We start from the raw sequence: 26158 nt of genomic DNA on the forward strand, positions 1-26158 counted from the left end.
TCACGTGCTGGATTTACTGCACCTGTGACGTTAGTACAGGGCTGAAGACTGAATTTGCAGGACATAACTACACAGGTTACTTCAATTATGCGTATAGCAGAAGTTTGTCGCTCATTTTCCAGGGAAAATGTAAGAACGCTGTTGCGCTGCGCCAGTGTAGAACTTAAAGCAGTGAGCCTGGCTTAAGCATAATGACTTGTCTCCTTTGGCACTTTATGGGAGTTACTACTACTAATGTTGTTATTAATGTAGAGCATCAAGCTATGGTATTCCCTGCAAGAAGGCTTATACACTACTTTAAAAAGGACTTTAATTCATTGCACTGCTCTCTGCTGCAATAAACTTGATTTATCAGGAATAAATGAAGTTTAATGTAATCAAACAGAAACCACTATAAAAGCGAGCTCTTTAAATAAAGGCACATGAGGTTCTGCAGCTAAGACAAATACAGAATAAAAGCTTTCTTTTAATAATACAGTTTTCAGCATGATAGACTGGTATATTATGAGCACCATAAAAATGGTTGTGTTGACTTTCTCCGTTGTGCAACTGGAACTGTGTACTTGTGTGTACGAAGTACAGGTGTCTACTCAGTTGTCGAGGGGGAAGAAAAAGAGGAAGAACAAAATCTGTCTGACTGTTCCTGTTGCTTACCAAGTGGATGTTGCATAATTGGTAGGTCAGTGTGGTGTTTGGGTGAACTCATCATCAAGTTTCTATTTTTGTCTTTTAAGGTTCTGTTTGGGTTTGTGTTGACCATGTCTGGCGTAGTGACCTTACCTAGACCTCAAAGGGCTTAGAGCATTAATTCTACACCTTTGAGCCCCAAGAAATCCCCTTGACTGTTTTCCTGGAATACGTACACAATCAATAAAATAACATGATCAGCTACGGTTTCTATATGCTTGAGTTCCCTGACCATTTGACCAAGTCCTCAATTGTTTTCTTGAGGGAAGGAGCCTGTGCATGCCTATCTGCACTATTTGACCCTGTGCTGCCTGTAACATTAAATTCCTTTCTGCGAGTAACGCATGCTAAAACTTTCTAACTGTAGAACGTTGCCTCCCTATTTCTGCACTGATGCAGATCTGTTTAATGAGAAAGATGTCTTTTATCTTCTGACCACAAGACAACTAGGGGGGAAAAAAAAAAGCACCTAAACCCATGTGTGGCAATACGATAGGTGTACTAGAACTGTGTAAAGGTATCATGTGTACAGACCCACTGGCCTCTTATTACCCGTAGGCTGAACAGTCTGAGTTCCTGCATATCCCTTGGGTTTGAACATACTGTATTGATCTTTTACAAAACAGTGAAATGCATTCCTGATGCCAAAAATGTGATCAAAGAACTTGCGTGGGCTAGGATAGCAGTCAGCATTATTATTTTTTTTTTTCTCCAGCCAAAGGCACATACATCAGCCTCAGATTATTAGAAAGGAAAATGAGGTTTATGAATCTTGTTCCACGTACGAACTGCAGAGCTATTATTTCCAGCATTCCACGTACGAACTGCAGAGCTATTATTTCCAGCATAGTTGGTGTGTATGGTGCTAGTGGGGATGTTTTTCTGAAAGGTTCCAGGCTTGTCTTATCAAGGAGTCATGTCCAGAGCATGTGAATCCTACCCTGTGCAGTGCCTGGGGGGCTGTCTACAGGTATTCACTGCCTGATTATGTGAGGAAACAAAAGACTAGCATTAGGTGAACACTTTAGTTTGAGTAAAGTGCAAAATTTAAGTTTCTTTCCCTTTTTTGGGCAAATACAGCAGCTTTTCCATTACGAGGAACAGAGTTGGCACTCAGTAGCTAGAAACCAACTTCCTATATACATTGTATTTGCCATGTCTTTGAATGATTTTAAAAATGAAGCTAATTTAATTATTTGTGGCTTAATTCTGCGCAGAGGCTATGTGGGTGCAGCAGCGCTTGAGTACTCCGGGAGCTGCCGCTAGTGTCTGCACAAGGCTGAGGCTGTCCGCGGGCAAGGTATGCACATCCCACCACACTCCGAGGCGCCAAGGTTAAATTGGCACTAAACAAAGGGAGAGGGTAACTGAGGAGCTCAGGGAGGTCGGTGGTGTCTTCAGCTGAGGCCGTAGTTGAGGAGAGCCAGAGCAGTGGGAGGAGTGAGCTCCCTGCTGCCTGCACACCCGCCGTGTCCCCGCTCGGCTTTGCCACAGGGGTGTTAATGCCCAGCGCCCTCCCTGGGAGCATCAAGGATTCCCGGAACCCCTCTGCCTGTGGCCAGTAGGGATGCCGAGGGAAAGCCTGGCTCCCAGCCCACCTATCCCTGCAGCACTAGAGCCGTGCGGTCACTGCCACAGCCTTAAACCACTTTCCCTTGCTGGCAAAAGCCTCTGGCCAAGTACCCTCCTTTCTCCCACTTATTTGCCAGGTGAGCGCAGTTAAAACTAGGGGAGCAGCTGGTGGCACTCATTTTGGGGGGGCCACCCGGCCCTGGTCCTGCAGCCCCCACTTTGCCTCTGCTTTGCTGCGTCTGCAATGGAATGGTCCTTGGGCCTCGTGTTGGGAGAGTAAATGGCAACTCTTTTCCCTTTGTGTGCCACTATTAATATTACTATTACGTTTTCTACTAAGTCCTAGCAGCCTGTGTGTCTTCTCAAAACTGCTGAGCCAAGCGTGACTATACTGAGGGTTCTGTTATGACTCCATGACTTGGCTTGATGAGTTATAGCTGGTTTAGAACCCATTGTTACATAGGCACGGCCAGTTGGCTTAGCCTGAAATTCTGCATTTTAAAACTGGATTTTGTTCTCCAGTCACTCTGTAGATAATTGTATTACGCAAATAATTGCAACTGCCTTCAGGTGATTAACGTTCTGATTTGGTATTTAAGCCTAGATATTGAACTTGAGGTACTGAACTATGTCTTCCTTTTTCTGAAACTTTTTTCAGTTTTTCAGATTGATTCTGAATGCTGGTGTCATTCAAATCTAGTACTCTTATAGCCCTTCCCAACTGGATATTGTTCAATGCTTTGCTGTCGTGCATTTAAAAACATTACGTATTTTCCATAATGAAAACCACTAACTAAAAATGTACTGGATTCAAGATAGACTAATAGAAAATACATAGCCATTAAGAAAAAAATATTATGAGATTTTAAAATATGGACTTCTTTTACATCAATTCAAATACTTCTGCAAGGTCATTATTGCATCTAATGCATCAAAACAGGTTGAAGGGGGGGGGCTGGGAAATGGCACCCTCTTATTAAACAAATGTTTGTACTTTGCTTTTTTCAGTGCATCTATTTAATATAAATACTAAGAAGGTTAAGATGCTTTCATAGGGTAGTAATGCAAATTATGAGAAAAATAAGTAATCTCCCTTTTTGAGGTCCTACAAATTACAGGTGGAACTGACCACGCTCTTCCATGCTTCCAGACGAATTTCCTATAAGATGCTGACTACCTAGGGATAACAACAAGCTGTGATAGCAAATGTTTCCTCATCCCCATTGTTTGCTTTATGATTTGTTTTATGCAATATTTAAAGATGACGTCTTCGCTAGAGGGAAAGGACGATGTGTGAAATGGAGGAATAAGGCAACACATTGTAGTTTGGGGTTCCTCCTCTGTTCAGATAATGTTGGCAAAGATACAAGAAAGAACAAAAAGCAGAACTTCATCTCAGTGTAGAAGAAGGTGCAGCCCTTTTATTCTAGAGGAAAAATGCTTTCAAGTCATTTCAGAGTAATAAGCAATTGATAGGGAAACATTAACTGTGTAAAAAATTCTTAGTATTCTTAATAGTTTATTTCATGTCTCAAGTGTGTGATTCTTGTAAACAATTTTTTGCCTACTACAAATGTAACATGTATTTGATGGTGGTTTTGAAGTACAATGGCATCCTCAAAATAGTCAGGTGTTACATAGTAGAAAACCAGTTAAACTGGGCCCTGGCCCTTGGAGGCCACCAGGAGTGGATCTTTGCAGTGGGGGGGGGGGTCAGCACAGCTGCAGCCCCCAGGAAGCCATGAGGCAAACCAAGGGTTTGGAAGGAGAAAAGTAGTTTTCTGAAGGACACCATTGCATTGTGGTTTAGGTCGTTTCACCAGTCACAGTGCAGACTAGCTTCGGTCAGGCTTTTTTTTTCCAAGGGGGCAGATGGAAAAAAGGAATTTACTACATAATGCCTTACATTAGCTAGGGTACATCTTGAGTTTATAGGGCATCTTTTCCTAAGTTTTTAAGATCTAACTAGAAATTAACAGAAACCAGAAATCAAATGACAATTTTAATAGACTTTAGAACAGAGTGTACGAGTATAAAACACTGGTTTTGTATTTCAAAAGTTGCAGGAAGATAGCCAGTCATTTTAAACAGTCTTCTACAAAACATATGCCAGTAGATTACATAAAAGACACTATATACAATATAAAAGAGCAGAAAACAATCCTCACTGTAAAAATAATTTAAAACAAGTATTTCAATTTAAAATATCTCCTATAGCACAAACTAATACATTGTGACATGCAAGTGAAAACTAAACATATTGCATTCTTTAGTGTAGCCAAATAAGAGCTGTATTAAATTTGGACAATGAGACAACATGCCAACATTTTCTGATGAATACAGGAGGCTGTTCTTAAATATTTATTAAGTGATGTATTTTATTTTCAAAGAACAGCTACTATACATCTTCCAAAATGTAATAAATAGTAAAGCAAAGTATATGAATAATCTACACCGTAGAGTTCATTTGGGCCAATGTTGAAAAAGTGGTTTATAGAAAAATGCTGTTTCACTTACTACTGCACTGTGCAATTTTACAAAATAGTTCTAAAGGCTTGGAAACAATCCGCACTTGAAAATTCGCAACATCCAGTTCTAAGGCAGCCTAGCACTCGACTATACAATATAATACTTTGAGTAGCTGCTTTGCTTTTAATATGCAAGGTGGAGCTAGCAAGTGGAAAGTTATTTTCCCAACCTCAGGCATGACCTCAAAACAGCGTGATTCCAGATCAGGTTCCTAGTCTGTGTTTTAGCCACTCAGCAGTGTAAGCAGACGCTCTCGGTATTTGAGTGAGTTTCTCCAGGTTTTGTTGCATCAGTAAGTATAAAGGAAGAGCTTATTTTTTTTTTTGCGCCTTTTCACATGCTGGTAGAAACACCGTTCTGAACTGAGCCTAGCTTCCACAGCAGAGCCTTGGCAATTTGTCAAATGCTATTTGTAATGCAAGCTGCGCTATAGTTGACTTTTGTATACAACATGAAAAACTTCTACCACGGGGGATCCATTTTGTTCAAAATGCCAGTATTATATTTGCTAAGGAGCCAATGTCGCTTCATGTCCACAGGAAGTATTAAACTCAGTTACCAAAGCATTTTCACAGCACTTCTTGATCAGTCTAAAAAACAGGATTTCTCAAGTGCTCACTGTCTTGTTTCCATTTAACTATCTACTCACATTTAAGTATGTCTCAAACATACAAAGTAACTGTTAAAGCAAAAAATTAGCTGCCACAGTAGGTCTTAGAAAATGCCAGTGTTTAATGACAGACTAGGCAAAAATGAAAGGTTTAGCAGAAGCATAAGAAGATTTTAAATAAACCAAACTGTTACAAAGCAAGAGGTGTGAAAATACCATTCTTTGGTCTAAATTAGCTGTTCCCTTTATATTAGTTTAACATTCCAATGGCTTTTTCAAAACTGTTTAAAAATAATATAAGCTGAAATTCATTAAGCAAAAATATGTATTATATACATGGATGCCTGATCAGACAGATGAACTTAAAAGTGAACATAGTGACAATTATTTAGATATTCCTAGTACCTTAAAAAAAAAGATGAGTTAGTGTTGAGTGCGCAGTAATAGAATTTTATTGAAAAAGGTAAAAAACTAAGCATGAAAATCTGTTTTAGTTGTTTATAAACACTACATCCTTATGGTTTTGTTGCTCTAAATTCAGACGTAAACATTCATTCTGACATGCCAAAGCTCCTAATGCTGGTGGAAAGTTCCTGTAACCAGTCAGTGATCACTTTACAACTTGTTGCTCGGGTGATCACTCCCTGCAGCTTCACTTGTATACGCTGATTCATCAGCTGCCGATTCATCTTGTTCAACTCCATCCTCCCCGAATCCAGCTTCCTCTTCCCTTTCTGGAGCATCCTCATCCTCTATGCCATTGTAAAACTCCTCCATCTCACTCTCATCCTCCACATCTAGGCTCTGACTACGACATGAACCACTTTCACTGCTGCTCCCGCAAGAGCTAGAAGATATGATATCGTCTTCAGAATCTGAGTATACCTCAGCCCCGTGGAAAATATAGCGATTTGGTGGTAAAAATAGATACTGAGTACCTGAAACAGAATTTCAAAAGTCAATAAAAGGCTAAAATAAATTATTCATAAAAGTTCTTGCAAGCTTCTGGTTAGAAAGTACTGCATATATGTATTTTCATCAGTGAAACTTAACTGACAAAGCAGATTACGTTAGAAACCCCTTTACTTCAATGTATCATTAAAAATGGCACATAACAAATGCTTCACTGGGAAGCTCAGCATTCCTTCTCCCCCCTCCCTATGACACAAAAAAGCATTTAAACCGTAATGTTTAGCAGCTTTTTTCATCAGTAGACGTATTCACAGCTACATTTCCATTACTTGGTTCTTCATCCATGCTGATTCTCTAGTGCGGTACCTCATTACATCAGTTAAGAGACTACATACTGGAAGGCTTCCTTGGAAAGGCTAAAGTTTCCTTCAAAATGTGCCTGGCCCCAGCTGTGAGATTTACTTTTCAACTCCTGTCATGACTTCATCTTTCAGTTCTACAAGGCGGCTGCCACACCAAATTAGCACCTACTGTGACCAGCTTATACACACCTGAGGATCAAACTCATTTTTTCTGGAATTTTTGAAAGTGTTAGAAACTGATTTATTTTTTGATACTTACCTTAAACCTCCTAAACTTTGGTCTTTTTAGGGACTCTGTAATCACTGATTATAAAACCTATTATGAATTACAAAAAGTTTTCCTAGCAGCCTCTCCAAAAGAAATAAACAATACAATGATGAGTTATGCAGACACTTCTCTGAACAAAAATAATGACCAAAACCCACCGAGTCCCTCAAGGGTAACCTATTTATTGCTTTAAAGTAAGTCTAGAGTAAACATCTGGCCAAAAAACACAAAACACTGAAAAGAGTTAACACTTACCATCCAGCCTTTTGCTAATCTGTTCTTTTGCAGATCTGTTTACCCAGCACTTCTTCAATATTTCATTTTTTTCTTTATTTTCTCCATTGTTAGATCCATTTTCCTTCATTGTTTCAGAGTTCATTAGTTCACTAGTAGGATTTTCCGGGTTTTCTGATGATGTTTGTGTGTCCTGAATCTTTTCCTCTGTGCAGGTCCCTTTAATTTCTGAGGCAGGGTCACAGTTTTCTACCTTACATTCAGCCGGCTGTTCTGAAGACACCACCGAAGTATCTGGTGGGGTCATTCTTTCTGGTGAACTAGAGTCTTCTGAAATGTTTAAAGGGGTAGGCGGTAGCTCAGATGAGTGCATTTCGAGCTCCTTGTGCGTTCGTGGAGGCTTTTCTGTTATTTCTGAAAGTTTTACTGAGTTGTAGCAGAGTTTTGTATATTCGCTACCTAGCCTTTGACATAACTCATTAATAATAACATCACAGTCTCCAAGAAGCTCCACGTCAAAGTGTAGATGAGGCAAAGGTTCCCTATTAATTAAGATCTGAGGCACTTCATGGGGGATGGAACCTATAAATAGAAAAGAGAATTTAAAGGTAGTCACTTCAGTTTTACTTTCAGCAGAGATCTACTTGAAAGTTTGATTCCTCAAGACTTCTCATTCACTTGCAAAAAGACCAGGAAGAAGACAAGCAAATCTCAAATTTAACAACAGCAGTTTGAGGAGCTATGCCTACTGTAGCCTATCTGGACTTCTTTTCCCTGCTTTTCCCAGTAAGAAGTGTTCCTCTACTCCATCACTGAGAAACACATGCACAGAAATACTGACTACAGCAATGTTTGGTCAAGTGCTAAATAGATTATTAAAACTAATACTATAAACTCTTACAAGAACTGTGCTGATTTTTGTGCATGCATTTTATGTACTTAATGCACATGAAGAATATCCTGCTGGTAAATGACATCCCATTAATTAGGTCAAAATACTTTCAGGTACAGTCTACACTGCACAGGGTTACTCAACCCATTTCTGACATTTAGGCTTCCAAATCCCACCAGTTTGGTAACCTAGCGTTGATTCCTCAGATACCCAACCCACGAAATCCAGTTCTAGGACTCAGAAAGAGCAATGGTTTGTGTAGTAGATCCCAGCTTTCCCGTCCTTCTGCATTTCCTGGCAGCCTAAACACTAAGCTCTGCCTCTTCTGTAGGGAAGAAGATGTCACTAGGAAGGCCGTGGGTGCGGTACTGTTCCCAGTTAACAGCAGATGCTAAGCACACGTTCTGCTCAGGCGTACAGGTGAAGAGGATTTCTTTAGTACCAGTAAGTCTTGCACTCAGCAGGCAAATGATTGCCTGTCATGGTATTCTCTCAGCCTTCCCAAAGGGCATTTTTCTGTGACGTATATTAGCAGAGAAGTTTTTCCATATCACTTTTAAAAGCTGAGGGTCCAGATGGTGACACACTATATAATGCACACTGTGTATCATTTAGTACTAAGTACTGACTTTAAAATAAGCTACAACTCAGCCACCTGATGTATACTTAATCTGATTTTTTGATCCCACATTTATGTTTTTAAAGATGATTCCTTTCTAAATCTTCCAAGTAACTCTGAAGGCATACTGCAAGCAGGGAGAGAAATTAATCAAATCTCAGAACAAAGTCATTCAAGTTTTAGGAGAGTAGTTTTTCAGATTATCATTTCATTACCTCGAGATCTGTCTGCAGTGCAGAAAAAGCACTTAGGATTTGTTTCTTCCTCTAGTTTGCATTTCAGCTTTACATAGGCAATTAGTTTTCATCTTAGAAAACTAGATGCTTAATCTAGTTTCTTCACTGAATCAAACCAAAAGCAATTCTTAGAGGTCTTAACTGAGAGTTTTGCTTCTGATCCAAATCTTTGGAAGAAAATATTACCAGAGATAGATAGCCACTTACTTGGAATCAATGCTACTGGTCTTACTTTCAGTGAAGACCCAATGACAATAAGGAGATCAACTTCATTTTTGTCATACTTCATGGCGCGATGGAACTGCTCAGGTAAGTTCTCTCCAAAGAACACTATGTCTGGCTTCATGATAGCGAGCGGTTCATCAGGTGGACATCTGGGACATCTAGGTACAACCTGCATTAGAACAACTTCTATTACTACAATTCAGGGCTGTGCATCTTGAAAACCTGAGAATTTAGCAATTCACAGTGACTAATTCTGGCAAAAGACAAGGAAGTTTCAGTGATATTTCCTCATTTAATTTTTCTCTGGATATACAGACAAGTACATTTCTTACTCTAGCCTGCAGCAACTGCACACAGAAATAAAACTACAGCAGGAATAAAGAGTCAGTCTTCTTAAGTCAAAGGGGAGAAACCACGCAGATCTACACAGTTCTTATCTGACAGCTAAGACAAAGTCCTGCTCAGCACCAATGGGTAATTACCTCCTATTTGACAGGAATATATTTTTCTTGGTTTTATCAGAGCAAAAACTTACAATTTCACTGACAGTTTACATTATAGGATCTGATGCAACCCCCTTCCTAATCAGAGAGTACACTGTACAGCTTTACCTCTCCTCCAAAAGGGTATGTGCGTTATACACATACATAAACAGGGCACTGGTGCAGGTGACTAGCAAAAAGCACACAGGAAAAGAACATAGGAAAGAACTTTTGGTTGGTCTCCATTTTAAACTCTTCCAATTCCTCCAAAAACAGAGCAGAATCCCTGTTCACTAAAAAAAGTTTACAAGAGTTACATTTGTGGAGAAGCAGGCTCCCTTTACTCCTGAAACCAGAGGATTTTCTGATCTTTGGGACCTCTTTCAACACTTTCCTATCTTAAGACTTTTTCAGAGAGAAGAAAAGCAAGAAGGTGAATGATGTATGTACAGACAATGCTTCAATTACTACTCAGCAATGTTTCTTTCAAATATTTCAAGTCTTCTCAGCTGTAATGTTAAAATACGATACCCCAGAATAAATCTACGGAGCTACCTGTAGCTGCAATCCTATAGCAGTCATCACAAGCACATTAGTGCTATGTAAAGGTGTAGAGAGATGTATGTTACCTATTGTAATCGGAAAATATATGAAAACTGACATTTAAATGCATAACAACCCCCTCTTGTACACAGAGTGTATGCGTAAAAAATAATACAGAACTTACTTAGAAAGTTTTAATCAAAGAACTAGTCTGTGGATGCCTGCAGTAGGACAAAAGACAATGCTTTCCATATGAGAAAACATCATAAGTGAAAGACCTTCCTCTAGTGTCAAAGGACCTTTCCCAAAAAATATGTGTCTTTGAACAAAGAATCCGATCCTCCTTTGAAGAAAATCTTGTGGGAGGGATGCGCAAGAAGTGATACGGTACAAGAACTAGGAACTGGTATGGTGGAAACCTTCATCACATACCCAAGCTAAAGAGCATCTAGTAACCCCATGCTAAAAGGAAACCAACTAAAGAACTCCCCAAAAAGGAGCAGGTGGGTAGAATGCATCTTGAACTTCTTCCTCGGATCTTTACATATTAGAGAGAGCTCGTAACACACAAACAGCTTAAGCTTTTCTGAAGCTTTTTACCCTGCTGTCTCTTCTGTTGATGTTAGTGATGCCCTTGCACTTTCAGTTCGAAGCTTAAGGAGGGAAAATAATTTGCTCTGTATTAGGAGGAAGATGAAATGAAGACCTCTAACTTTTGATTTAAAGAGACCAAGTAATATTAACTCCGTTTCCATCATTTCTCACAGGAAGTCCAATGACTTGTGACTTAATGGATCTCTGTAGAGCAACTGATGTCCCTGTCCAAATCATTTGAGTCACTGTAATGGGCCCATAAATGCGTTTCAACACTACACTACTCACCAGCTTCTCTGCTAATCCTCAGAAAGGTCGTCAGTAAGGGGGGAGATCTATTCCAAGAGCTGAAATTGATACCAAGAAGTTAAAGCTAGATAATTGGCCACTCAATTGCCTAGGGTCCTCTTTCCCTCCAGAAGTAGCACTCCCCCAAAACCCCACCACCTCTGCTGATGTACTTGTCTAATGAAAGAAAAATGGAATTTCTCATTGACTTTTGATGTTAGCCGTATATCAAAAACAAGATTAGTAAAGATTACGTTGGTTTAAGAATATCCAAGAACTAGTGCATGTTTTCCATTTCTTGGTCTTTTCTTCCTAAATCTGAGGCCCTTTCACTATTTCTTGAAGCTGCCTAAAACAGTCAAAAGCAAAGTTAAAGTGCTGTTTTTCAAAGTGACTGACAGTTGTTTTACTCGGAAGTTCTATCTGTGTGATTTATAACTGCTGCTACTTCTCATCCAGAAGGATGGTTGTGTACAGCAACCGTGAGAAAGAATCATGCTACAGGGAACCAGCACATTATCTTGGAAGTGGCAGAAGAATGAAGAGCAGCAACAAGAAATTGGTAGTTTTCTAAACAGATAATCTCAAACAATTCTCAGTCTACAATATGTTGAAAGGAAATCTTGGCAGAAAGATGCTAGCTAGACTCACTTGCTTGTGAAGCACCTATGACCATCAGGGGATGGACCAGACAAAGGAAAGGTAGCATTTTTAGGGAAAACTAAGGACGGGGGGCCATGTACAACTGAACCTTCAAATAGTGGGGACAGCAGAGACTAAGAACTGGACTATCGATTGGGACCCAGGTGCCAAAACCATTTTTGTGAAGGGCAACTTGTTAGAGAACAAAGCTGTTGAAATGGATAATGTTTTGTTTCATAAGTACGGAAAGGCTTCTTTTGATATCTAAGGAACCAAATTCTATATTCTAGAGAGACAACAGACAAAGAAACTGCATAGCGCTGGTTTGGGAAATGCAGGCTACAGAATAAAGGTAATGATGGCAAATAGAACAATTTTTTTTTTTCAGGCATAAAGGAGAAAGGATATTTTTTCTTTCAATAGTGCTGGTTTTTGTTGTGTGAAATTATATTTGGCAATATTGATTTTGCATTATGAAAGTAATTCAGTATAACAGTAGGGCCTGCCCTGGAAAGATATACCTGGCAACAGGAGTGTAAGATTAGGGCTGATAGATTGAGTGTAAAAAGCTCCTTCACTCTCATCTTGGGAGTAAGAACCCCCTTTGTTCTCATTATTCACAAGTATTGCTACAGTCGTCTTCTCTCCACCTCCTCAAGCTTCCATTGCTGACCACCAGCAGGGTCAGGCCATCAGTGCAGGAGTTTGGTTCAGCATATAAACATACAATGATTAAAGTGTTGTTAGGAGAAGGAGTTCTGACCACTAACAATCAAACCAGAAAATTACAGAGTGCTTAGGAATGATTGTTTAGAAGGAAGAAAACCTAGACTCCAACCAGCTGGCTTTGAAGGTAAAGAAGCAGCAAACATCTGTAAGATAAAAAGTTCTCAAAAATAATTCTCTTACTGGGAAAGTAAACCAGGTTTCACATTCAATATTTCAGTGTTACAAAGCTTCACACTTATGAGATTCACATTTCTTAAAGCTTTAACTCAAACATCTCTTCTGAAAGGTTTTCATTGAGTTCCATTTCAAATGTAATACCTGAAAGATTTACAGCCCTCCCATATTTCTTATCCAAAACTGCAACTGTGGATTCAAGCAGTTATCATAAAACATGAGCCTGTAGAAAGAGAATCCCCTTCCATTTGTATGAATAATCTGTTTGATCGGAGAATCATCATCTCTGATCCTTCAAAATAAGGGGAAGAAGAGCAAAGAGGGTCTCGCCAAGCCAAAGGTTCATCTGCTCTGACAGAGCAGAACTAACTCCTGCCTTGCCCTGGGGCACTTCACACCCAGATGCAGGGAGTTCCGATACAGCACAGTTCAGAAGTTCTAGAAAGCGCACGTCAGAGACCTCAGTTGATCCTCTGCCTTGCTCAGAGGCTGCTCTGTTGTTAGCAGCGTCTCCATGCATCATCTACTATTTAAACATATCTTTAATGTAGGCAAATGCTCAAAGAGCAACCGATGTTATAAATAGCTAAGAATGCTTTCTCAGTGTGACTGTGAGTTCAGATTAACATAAAACAGGTATAAATCCAACTTTGTACTTACCATTTTAACCTGTACTTTTCTTGAAGGTGCCATTAAAAATAGACTCTTACGGTTTTGTTCTGCTTTTTCCCATTACCTAATTTTTGCAGTATAGTATTAGAGTACACTTTTAAATACTAGGGAAAATGCTAAAATACAGATATGCACTTTTGTGAAATACATGCAAAGACGTGTAGCCTTTTAAAAGCAGATCTTTTAAGCAATCCAAGGGTGGTGTTTGGTGATATTTTTGAGAGTTACTTATTAGAAAGCTGCAGTGAGTTAAAGTAAATTTTTACCTGATTGAAAATATCTCCTCGAACAACTTCACAATCAACTTTGTATTTACAGATCAGGCAGGAAGCTGTTGCAAAGGAACCTGAGGAGAAAAACCCGTATGGTAGAAATAAGGATTTTCAGTCATTCAGATTTGGTCATTTTTCCCAAGCTGTTTTGACACAAAGGCTATTATGTTGCAGTGCTACAAAAATCAGTCATTAAAAGTAATTTAAAATTAAGATACTTGTAGTACTAAAAGTAGTTCTTCTAGATGTTAGTCAGCAGAAATGCTGTTTTAGGAGTAGGATATACCACATGCATGTCAACAAAAATTGCATTGTGTCCTCATTCCCCCAACCTGTGCAAGCATATACAAGGTGAGGCGCACAGAACCTTCCCTTTTCCTCTTTACACAACTAACGGTACTGCCAGCAGCTCTGCAAACAGCAGCAGCGGGACACGAACCCACGTGAACTCAAGAAAGAGTAGGGCAAAATAACTAAGAAAATGGGTTAGTAAAATCTTTGCTATAGGCAGCTAAAAAGCAGTACTGTTCCTTTCAGCAGAAGAGAGAAGTTGCAGTTATAGTGTTCAAACTGAAATACTGCTCTGAACTTGGTACCCAGCTTAGCCAGTGCCTATTACTTGGCAAGAGCGTGTTAAGTTGGTTGCTCCATCCAGCCACTTGGTAGCTCTAACTGGGCTGTTTCTGAAGCAGCTGAAGGTGATGCCTGAGTATGTGGTAGAGCACTTGTGTCTCTGTTGGTCTAAAGGGAAAGCTTATCAGGTGGCCAACACACACAAGAAAATACACAGTGTGAAGTCACTGTGGCAAACTAGAGTGGCCTTTTGGTGCGCCCATGGCCAGGAGAGATAGGCCTACAAGGCCTTTTATCTGTGGAAGGAATAATGCCAGAAGTTGACAATGCTGAAGAATAAAGCAAAAAGATGACAGATTTTCTTCTAACCATGAAACAAGGCTTAAAAAAATAAAATAATAATTTGGGGATCTTTTTGACCCTGCACTGGAACGTGCCACTCATACAGCAAAAGTGTGGAGCTCTCTAATTTCTAATGGTGAATACGAGGGCAGTAAGAAAATTCTGTGACTGAGTCCTGTATGGGGGGTACAAAGGTCTCTCTTCAAAAGGAAACTTTTAGAAAGCTAACGGTTAAGATGTTGAAAGCTTTGCAGAAGCTAGGAACAGCTAAAAACCTCTGGTACCAAAACTTTATCTGGGGTATTATTTTAAGCCACCCAAACCAAAGATATTTTCTGCTCCTAAGCTACGTGCAGCAGCCAACCAACACTTACACTGCTAAATGAAGGGAGTCTGGGGCTCACTATGACATCAGAACGTGCTTTGGGGTATGCTACTGTATCTGGGTAAGACAAAGAGTGGAAGCACAGAAGAACTCGGAGCAGATAATTTATGAACAACTGGCAGTTCAGGTCTGCTAATCGCTGCTGGCGTGGAAAGTGCACAGCTTCTGAAACGCTTGCTCAGCATTGCAACTCCCAGAACTTGCGGGATTCCAAAGACTACAGGAAGTATGACAGTTATTATTTGCTCATTATGATTTGTTTATAGTAATAATTTGGCCCTTTGTACAGTGTGTTAGGGACATGTCTGTCAGGCTAGCAGACCTAACCCTGTCTGAGGCATCTGTTGCTACCTGCTTGCAACTCTATTAGGTGAGTTATTTTTCACTGATCAAGAAGTTATGCTGCCCCATGCATAAGTCATGTGTAGCCAGCAGGCCACTGCCTCTATCATCCAGCTACAGCAATGGCAAGGAATATGATCCAACTCCAGACATGCTGCTCGACTTCAAAAGCCATTTTAAATTCAGAAAATGCATCCAAGACACAGGAGTTTTGATAGTAGCAACTTTACTGTAGGTCTGCAGTATGAAATGGGTTCAAAGGTTCATATATGAACTCCCCAAATCATTACAGGGTTTCTTGTCATGATTAACTTGCCATTGCCACAGCTAGACAATAAAGACAGAATAAATGTAGCATTATGAACTCTTATTAGATAAGAGTTTCAATTTCTCTTTACCCACTACCGTTAGTCAACTAGCATTCGTTAAAGAGCAGCATAACTGGATGTCAGATAAAGCTTGATGTGCTCAAAACACCCTTTGCTAATTTCCAAAGGCCTCAAAATCTCAAAGTTCATAGCATGTTGTCAAAGAATCTTTTAAATTTATAATCAACTTATACAGGACGTACAGTGAAGATGGTCTGAAATCTCATTACTGTAGTGTGCAACTGCAAAAATAGGAAGCTTGAATGTGGCTGTGACGTGTAAAAACATAACCATGTAAGAAGTTCATGGTAACACAGAATGCGAACCAAAAGAAAATGCATGACACACCAAGTACAAATGGAAACTAGCACCAGATTTGGGTTATTCGACAGAAACGGTTCTCCTGTGTGCTGTCTGGCCACCACGGCAGAACACCACGTTTGCTCTGTTTGAATAAAGAAAATTGACGAACCTGGCACCGAGCTAAGCTTTGTAGATAAGGAAACCAAGTGAGTTTGGTCCCTGGAAAAGGTGGAATTAGACAGACAGGTCTTACAAACGTGCCAACACTGCTTTTAAGCAAGAAGTCTACTAAATGATCCAAACATGCACTTTAAGAACTCATTTTCTGCATCCTTTCCTTAAAAATGGATCCTTAGCCTTTTAGCTTGACATATGCAAGTCCTTGGAAATGGAAAGCATATCAAGCAAGTAATTAAGAGATTCCACTTAGTTTGGTATCATAACTACAGAATGTGTACGACACTGAAGGTGTAACAAGATGATGTGCAGTTCAACTGAACAGGTGATTAATCCACAATATTTTATACGTGAGGTAAAGTCACTGAAGTGTCAGCGTATTTTAAGATTTCAATGGAATATATTCTAAATAAAGAATCAGATAACAGCTAAACTCCATTTCATTAATAGCGAGAGGGACTGAAAAAGACTGACTTCCACACTGTGTTCTCAGTCATGAATATAAAGGAGCACAAAATACATTTCAAAAGTTCAGGTCTAAGCTTGTGTGAACAGGATGTGGATCTTCACTGATAGACAAAGGCCACCGTTTATCAAGCATAATTTCTGAAAGAAATTTCCACTTGAAACACTTCTGATTTAAATACTTAAGCTACCTAAAAAAAAAAATAAAATTAGCATTTTAAAAGCGGGATATTTGTTGCCAAGAGTACCAATTCAAGAAAAAACCCCATTAATTCCAATAGCGATTACCTTGTCACATGCACCAGTAAAAATTATTCCTACACATAAAATAAGAAAAGTGAAACTAAACCCACTAACCATGACACTGTATTATCCTTTGGATTCCTGCAACCTGTTCCAATGTGTCTATGTTCTGAGTATAGTTGCGAAGTAGTTTTCCTTCTTTATCCATCAAAGCTATGAACTTGTGACAGAGAGATGGCTGGAATTGTCCTGGATAGATTTCCTAGGGAATTCAGAAGTACATTAGAAAGTGTAAGTCTTTACTCCAACTCCAGCAGTTCACACAGGGCTGAATATTATCAATAATGATGATGTCAGCAGTTAATGTTGTCACTCCCTTTGCATTTTGCCATTTCCCTCAGATCCAACTCTTAACAGCTGAGCTTCTGATCATGTCAGGATGACTTGCTCCACATGGAAGTTGGTATTTTGTTCTTCACAGAGCATAAAAGCAAGGTTTAGGTCTTTTTTGGTTTTGAGAACTATGAAATAGGAAAGCTTTTTTTCCTTTGTAAGTGTCAAGTAACCTCAATATTTGTTATTAGAAACATATATGGTTTAACTGCAGTCAGACAAAAATTTCACAAGGAATTTGGATTCTGGTCTTTTGGTTCGGGATAAGCAGTTTTTACTCAGCATTATCAGCAGCCGTTCCTAGAAGATGGGAGCCTAGAAAGCAGAATGACATTGGATATAGGGCGAAGACAGGTGGACCTCAGACCAGCTCTGCCAATTTAGCTGGTTACAATAATCATTAAATTAAAACCATATGGCTTAGCAGAGCAGTTCCACTGTGCCTGACAGATGCTTAGCCTTTCCATTAGATCACGGGAGAGGAGGTAGATGCACCTAAAGAGCATATGGAAAAAAACGTAGGCACTTTTGTAGAACGGTTTGAAGAATGGTTTGATGTTCACTCAGAGTGAGAAAGGAGCCTGCCAAAAGGAAAAATTGAATGTAGGCACCCAGCTGAAAGCTTCACACTAGGAATGTCTGTCTCAAGCTGACCACCCCAGGTGGTACCTCTGGTTGCTGCGTAACAAGGAGGACAGCAGCAGCAGCACCATTCTGTTTCTCAGGAGCAATTATTTAGGGGAGGAGCTTGAATTCCAGACCCTCTGCTCTCCAGACACTCTCTCACCACTGAAGAGCGACTGGGCTGCAGTCTCACCTGGGAAAGTGAGGCCTTTTTACAGAAAAAGCACAAGGGTCACCGGCCAAAACGAAGTCTGCAAGCAGGAGGCTGCTACTTGCCTTTACCGGTAGAAACGTAAAGCTGACACAAAAGTTCTAGCACAACAGTGAACTGTTAAATTAATCTTTGTGACAGCTCTGCCTACAGCTACCATATAGCCTAACTATTAACAAACAAAAAAGACTTTTTGAAAGCATTTGTTTTTTCCCAAAAATATTTCAAGTTACTCATAATTCTGAAGCTACATGGGTCTTTGGAGTTAAACTGCAGCAATGATCCATGATTGCTCCTAGCGCTGTTACCCTGATTATGAATACCCTAATACATGATTATCATTAGATATTCAGGTGGTCCTAACAGCTTTTATATCTTAGTCTGAAGAAGCAAGACGTGTCCTGCTGCTGAGCTCTGCAAATTTATTTGGCCATTCTTTGCCCCTAGAATGAAAGGAACCGAAGATTTCATGGAATAAGAAATGAATATTCTAACTGAGCTGATGGGACAGAAAAGGAGAAGTAGGAGAAATTATTTAAGTAAAAAAGTATCAGCCAAATTGGATTTGGTCTATTCTGATAAAACCTGTGTATAGACAGGCTTCAAGTGGGTTGGGTTTTTTGTTTCTTGTGGGTTTTTTTTTTTGGATTTTTTATTAAATATGAAAAAGCCAAAGAACTGAATATACTAATGAGCATCAAAATATATTAGTATCTGGATAGGAGGCTTTCAGAGAAAGCTAAGCAGCTGAAAAATGCATTGATTTTTCCTTTCCAATCTTTAAAAGATAGTACAGCAGCAGCATAAATTGTGAGCAAAGGGAAGAAAGAGTGAGCATAACTAGTAGTGATTGATTTTCACAAGTCATTACTGGTTCTGTGGTAATTCTTACAATATTCTGTGTCTGATTTTTTTTTTCCCTGTGGAAATTCCAGACTAAGTGCAATTATTTTTTTTTTGTTTCTACATATGTCTACAGCTTCTACAATCCCTTCTTGTCTTGGAGATGTACTCCCTGCTTTTTAAGTTAAATTGTTTAATGTCACTAATATCTTTCCAAAAACTGACGCTTTCTCCCTTTTAAGCAAACACAGTTCCAGCAAAAAGGCTTTAATTCTCTAAGATGTACAGATCCTTGTCACAGTTAAATCAAAACCTGAAACAAGAACAAACTTATTAGCGCATGAAACTGCTTTACTCATCTGTAAATACAGTGATAAAATGTGAATGTATTGTATGACACTGAACAGCATGCCACAGCATATCAAATTCAACTGTAGCATTCCACATCACTCATGTGCGGCCCAAAAGTTTCTCATATTCTTTCATTTTTTAGAGAAAGTAAGAGCAGCTAAGATTACTGAGTTTTTATTTATCTTCCCTGAAATTAGAGACGCTGTCTAGAATGGTTGTACGTATCATGAACTTGTAACAGGAACAGTAAAAATAGGCTTAAAAAAAAAAGAGAGAGAATGTTGCTAAATATTTCTAATAAGGCTAATATGTGGTTGCATACAATGACTGAAGTAACACTGAGGATATAAAACTGATACACTGCAAAGACCTGCCCAAGGAGAGAGCTGTTACACCGCTGAACGAAGTCTCTCATTAAAGTAAATTCAATATATTAACTTATTTTTCTGTCTTGTTTATAAGAAAAGACAAAGATACTGTTTTGTTAACAGAATAGTTTTATATCTGATTTATGCATTTTAACATTTTTATCTGTCTTTACTGAGCAAGATAAGAACTGTTGGAAAACCATACCTTTGCAAACTTAAAAAACGGCCTGGGATCCTTTCTGAAGTATTCTATATCAAACATTGCTTGAGGATCTGGAAGGTCTGGGAAGTCTACAGCAAGGCGTGCATAGATGCCATCTCTTGATCTAAAGTCAGGTATTCCACAAGACACAGACACCTGAAATACATTTTTGCAATCTGAAATAAGCAAAACTAATAAAGACTTGGTACAATAGAGACTATTTGGAAACCACACTTCTGTATGCTCACAGTGCTCAGAGACATTAAGAACAAAACCAGTCTGGGTTCTCTGTATTTATTTTGTTTTCATTTTTCTCTTTTTTGGACCAATATGACAAATCCCAAATCGCACGCAGAAGAAACAGCACAGGAACAAAGTCTGACAACTGGGCCAAAAAACCCTTTAGTACAATCCATTCAGGCAGTTATGGGACACCAGAACTTACTTTTACTACTGGAAGTTTTGTCAGAAGTGAACAAAAATTTAAAATAGCATTGCATTAAGTTTGATTAGTAAGTGTTCATTGATCTTCCAACTTAGGCTTGGACAAGGTGGCTGATTTTTATTTCTTTTTTACATGCTAACACAGTAACATAATAGATTCTTACTTTTGATGAACAAACGCCTTTTGATAAACAAACATTATTTATCAGAGCATTGTAGTAGTCAATAAAGACTAACATTTATTGTCTCAGACTACCCCAAAATGGTATGGGAAGAGGAGAAACAGGTGTATGACAGCAACTATAGAAAGAGCAAGATTGGGCAACAGAAGTAGCAGTGCTTTTCTGACAAGCTCATTTGAATTACTCATCTTTTCTGAATGGTGTAACACCCTCTGTGTATGAACAGAAACAAAAAATGATCGGCTTTCATATCATGATCTGGTACATTGGTATAAAGCTGTACAGCAGTTAAAAAATATTCTTTAGTAAAACAGTGAGTAATTAATTTTATTACCATCATAGAGCAGCAGATGTTAAAAAGAAAACTCAGACTGACCCTTTTTTTTCTTTTTGAGTCCTATTCTTCTAGTCCCTCTAGCTCCATCACGTATTTTAAAATCCACTGAGATTTTGGTTAAAAAAATCATTACCTTTGTTTCAAATGAAAAAATGACTAGGATAGAAAATGTTTTGGAACAGGGAGATGTGATCTTCATAAGTATTTTGCGTGGAAGCAACTGTTTAAGAGTTTAAATTTATACAAGTATTTTCTTGTAAGAATAGAGATTCTGTCATTTCCAACTTAAGATCCAGTCTTGCAGTGTGCATCGTTCTAGTGGGCAGCTGTGCCTCCTCTTCCCGTCTAGCACAATTATTTGATTACGAACCTTGCGAGGGTCACATCATCTGCATGCTGTAAAGCACTGGATAAGTATTTAACCATCTGTATATTATATTCCCCCACTGTCATTGCAGCAATACGTACCCCAGCTCCAGTCAAGACCATTATTTTTCTGCATTCTTGTAAAAGTTTCACAGCATCATCAATAGTATTAATATCTTTTCGTTTTTTTCTTTTTGGTGGTTCTGAAAGAATGTTTATAACGATTTGCCACAGTGTCATGTCATCCAGTTCAGGCGGAGGGATTGTTTCCGGGAGCAGGTCTTTCAGAATTGTCCGTGGGTCTGTACCTAACATGAGATGCTGCTGAACAAAAGTGTAGGGACCTAAGAAAATTAAGAAATACAAATATTTAAAATTGAGTCAAGTATTTCAGATGGTCATCGTCCCATTTATTAATGTTTGCTACTACAATTTCATTAATCCAACTTAATGCTTCATTCATCAAAACTCCTGTAAGTTTTGGTCTAAATTCTGATGTGATAGTATAGCTAGCGGTTTTACTTATTTATTATTATTTTATGTTAACCCATGAAGGATTTCACAACAAGTTAGTCAAGGTAGAAATCCCAATTCATAGCAAACTTGACAGCTCTTAGAGGTGTATAAGATTTTCACAATGTATCTCCATTTTTTTTTTCTAATGTTTTATAAGGTATTTACAGTAATAAGCTGAATAGACAACAAACACACATATACTTTCTAGTCATATTATAAAACTTCACTCTAAAGAGACAAATAGGGCCCACGAATCCATGGATTTTTGTTGTTCTTTTAGTCGTCTAACACTAATGATTTCAGACATGACCTCCTACAGCCATCAAATCAATCCTTCCAGAAACACTTGAGATTAGAGCAGTACAAGAAAAATAGGTAAATCTTAAGAAGTTAAACTAAGACAACCCAAGTAGCTGTCACTACAGTTACAATACACATAAAGAAAGCAATTGTTACAGATATTCACCCAAAAGGTATCAACAGTAATGCTCTAACAAGGGATCAGCAAAGACAACACATGGGCAGATTTTAAGTGGAATATTGTGTTGTCATAACGTGTTTTCTTGCTGCTGTTCTTATCAATACCGGCAAAATGGACACTGCAGTATGTACTTACGCACCTGTGTTAAGACAAGAGACCTCAAGTCCCAACCCCACGGTGCCCTGGAAGCCCCTGTCCCACACAAGTCACCAGGGACTGTAGTGGTTATCCAGTCCTGGGTGAGGGACCTCACACAGAGGCAAGAACTTTCTACTGAGTTACTAACTGCTGTGCTTAACTTACCTATCGCTAATATGCAAGATATATGCAGACTAATAATTCCCAAACTGATGTAAGACTTGGGACAGTGAGCCCTACAGACTGGCTAAAATCATACAAGATTCATCTTCTTGTTCCTTAAAGTATTAACACTACTAAGTAAATAGGCTAGAAATATGCCATAAATCTGTTCAGTTTAATGAGTCTGTGTGTACACAGGATATCTACACAAAAAAAGACAGTGACAATTTTAATCAAAATACAGCAAATTTAAAGAGGTTCTTTTTTAAAACTCCTTGAATAACATACAGAATACAGTCAACTCTAAGCTGCTCAAAAGCAGTAACTGCCATTTCTTTTGCAACAGAAGAAATCCCTGGAAGACTGGGAAGAAGAAAGTAACTGTTCAAAGGCAAACAGCATCTAAGAACATGATATAGGCTTCTACCTATACGTGGTCTTGGGGTCCAATCGCTAGAACTTGCATGGGAGGCTCTGTCGTCTTCATCACTATCACAGGAGTGAAACCCATTGGCTATGATTTCATCACTAAAAAGGAAGTTATCTGCAAGACAGCACAACAATGACAGGTTACACGTCAGCCAAATGGCACAGATGTATATTTAAATATATCATAAAACCTAAAATTGTATGCTTTTACAGTTAATTGCAACAAATTACTAATAGGCAGTTTTATCACTTAGACACAGAAAATTTCTATGTTTTTTGAGTTTATAAACGCTCTCAACATTTCAGTGGACTTGGTGCCTTAATACTGGGCTTTAGTGGGCTGGATGTTGACCTTAGTGAAATTTTCATTCTATAAAGCATTGGTTTTTTGTACCTTACAAGTAATCCAAATGTTTTAAAAGTACAATTAAAAATTCCGTTCCCTTACAGTTCTCACTGCATTCAGCTCACTGAGAAACTGGATTAAATGAAAACGTGTCACCATTTATAGACTAATCTTTGACTAGGTTTTAAGAGCACAACATTTTAAAAGAAACCCACAAATACACGCTTGGATACAACTAAGTTATAGAACGTGGTTAGGCTGTTGTCATGCAGCTGAGCTGCAATAGGTGACCACGCACAGGCTTGTATGAGATTAGAGTTATGACAGAAAATGTGCTGCCTTGAACCACCTTCACTAAGTCTGTCTCGCCCACTTTACCCTGCAGCTGGGTTTGGCTCAGCAAACCACACAGTTACTGCAGCTCAGCTCGTGGCCTTCCGCCAGGGAAACTCAATCTAACTTCATCGTGTATCCAGATGAAGGAGTCCAAAGAAGAACGAGATACTTGTCTTGCAGCATGCCGTACTAAGCTAACATTTAAGGGGAAATCTAAATTTTAACCTGAGCAGCTTATTAGAATATAGACTACTAAACCTTTGCTATAGTCTTTTTTTATTAGAAATAGCCACAGCAACTGTAGCTTAATTTGTTGGAAATCTAAGACTATGTACAAAGGAGAACAAGTCTCACTCATGCTCTCTAAAGCAAAGAATCTCTATAAAAGTTTTCAATCTCGGTTTGAATAAACCCCTACAATATTTTAGCTAGGTTACTTCGCTTCACTCTTAAATAAAGAACACCACAAAACACCATCATTTTTTATTCAGAGATTGCATTGTTCTGTTCTTTCCCTTGTTCGCATAAATACTTTATTCTGATTAGAATGGAAAAAGGTAGCGGACAGAAATTTGCTTTTTGTACTTGCTGTCTTGTTCTTCTGAGACCACGGGTCCTCTTTTGACATTACTATTTCTTATTATTAATCTCCGTATTTACAGCATTTCACTTGCACTTCATTACGCATGCAGTCAGTGAGCATATTATGCAAAAAGCATTATGAAGAAGAAAAAAGTTGATTAGTACACATCAGTAAGCGTGAAGTGCAAGTTTTACAAAAACTACCTTCATGTCTAGAATCAAAGTCAACATAGTTAAAGCCTCATCATATACAGATGACATCGTGGTGCATTTAAGAAACACTGTGATAGATATAAAGAGGCTAAAGTAACAGTTTAAATTGTAACACTCCCTGTGCATTCATTTGGTTCCTCAAAGGACTAAAGGGAACACGCTTGCCAGAATTGAGCAATCCACAGCAAAACATCCCTGAGGATGCAAGTAACTGGAGGAAAAAGGCTTCACATAAGGCACCAATAACAGTTCATTAGCTTTAATCTTGCGCTGTTCCAATGAAGTTTTTAAATACCAAGGCTGTTCAGAGCTTATTGTATAGCTCTGTTACCTTTGGGATTGTTTTTGCCCAGGCAGAAATTTTCTGTAGAGTTTTACTATGGAGTTAGAGGTAAAATAACTGCATTCCAGGGTAAAATGTAAAGACTTCACTGACAGAATGCAATATCATATACCCTTTAAGAAGTCTTTCCAAAGCACTGCCTTAAAGAACAAAACCCCTCAAAACCTCTCTGCTTCAATAATGCAATGCCAGTACTTCCATACTTGATGCTGCCCAAACAGTATGCTTCAACCGAGATACTTTTTAGAAGATTATAGTTTAGCTTTTGCCACAGCCACTGAAATCTTAACCAAGACTGTAATGTGAAGTTATTTAAAGAATTGGTCAAGATTGGTGCTCTTGTGCTTTCTGTGTAAGTTCCCAAGAAACAGAAATAAAATAATTTCAAGGCAGAGATTGTGAAAGGGAAACAGGGCTTTTGATTTTTTCATTTTTAATGACTTGTTGCCAGCAACATAGCAAAATAAGTCTTTTCAGAAGTGAGAGCCCAGTCGATCTCCTTCTGTGAAGCCCAGCACAAGAAACAAGAGGCTTTGACAAGGACCGCTCAGAACGAGAACCCCTTCGGTTCAGACAGGGCCGCAGCTGGTCCCAAGTTGCGTTCGGCGTTAGGGTTCAGGGGACGGAAGGAGCACGGCCGCTCTCCCGGCGCTCAGGCACAGGTCAGCACCGGGCCCGGCCCGGGGGGAGAGCCTGGGCGGCTGCCGCGGGGAGGGAGCCCCGAGCGCCGGCGCAGGGAGGAGGGGGCCGGCCGCGGCCTCTCCTACTGGGCCGGGCCGCCCCTCCCGGCTGCGAGGGGCCGGCGGGCGGCCTGCCCCCCGGGGGGTAGAGAAGGAAGGGAGGGAGGGAGGAAAGGAGGGATGGGATCCTCACCGGGGTGCGGGGCCGGCGCCTCGGCCGCCCCGTTTGAACACTGCGCCCGCCTGCAGCCAACGGCCGCCTCCGCCGCCTCTTCGCCGGGCGCCGCCTCCGCCCCCTCCCCCCGGCCCCGCTGCTGCCGCGGCGGCGGCGGAGGCGGCTCCGCCCGGGGCAGGCCCCGCAGCCCGGCCCTATTGTCCGCGCCGCTCCACACCGCCGCCGCCTCGTCCTCCTCCTCCTCCTCCTCCGCCCGGCCGCCGCCATCAGCGATCACGGCCGCCGCCGCCTCCTCCTCCTCCTCCTCCTCGCCCGGGGGCTCCGCCGCCACAGCGGCGACGGGCCGGTCCGGGCGTTGTGCGGCCGCCGCGCCCCACCCGCCGCCGTCGCCGTCTTCCGAGTCTAGGCGCTGGCGCTTCAGAACGGGCTCGTCGCTCTCGGCGGGGCCGGCGCGGCGGGGCCGGAGGAGCGGAGTCTCCTCGTCCGCCATCTTGGAGAGTAGCAACCGCCGCCCCCCTCCGCTCGCGCCCGGCGCAGCAGCGCGCAGCCGCCCCCTCCCCCCTCCCCGGGAGCGATTTAAAAGGCGGCACGTGACCGCGCCACCGCCCACGCGGGCGCCCGCGCCCCGCGGAGGCCGCAACAACAACAAACCGGGTCACGTGAGGGGGGGAGGGAGGTGGGTTGAGGGGGGGCGCT

The 26158-nt window shown here is 40.2% G+C and overlaps 1 protein-coding gene across 1 annotated transcript; it reads right to left on the minus strand.

Moving 5' to 3' along the window:
- Nucleotides 1-4248: 4248 nt before the first annotated feature.
- On the minus strand, nt 4249-26021 carry SIRT1 (sirtuin 1). Its single transcript, XM_054204665.1, has 9 exons — nt 25481-26021; nt 22786-22902; nt 21164-21405; nt 19736-19888; nt 16855-17002; nt 13537-13616; nt 9129-9315; nt 7196-7756; nt 4249-6336 (listed from the first exon to the last, which is right to left on the minus strand). Exons 1-9 carry the CDS (start codon nt 25950-25952, stop codon nt 6014-6016), a joined length of 2283 nt encoding a protein of 760 aa, XP_054060640.1. The 5' UTR covers nt 25953-26021; the 3' UTR covers nt 4249-6013.
- Nucleotides 26022-26158: the final 137 nt, after the last annotated feature.

Source organism: Rissa tridactyla, chromosome 6 (genome assembly GCF_028500815.1).
Source record: "Rissa tridactyla isolate bRisTri1 chromosome 6, bRisTri1.patW.cur.20221130, whole genome shotgun sequence".
In the NCBI taxonomy this organism is placed as follows: domain Eukaryota; kingdom Metazoa; phylum Chordata; class Aves; order Charadriiformes; family Laridae; genus Rissa; species Rissa tridactyla.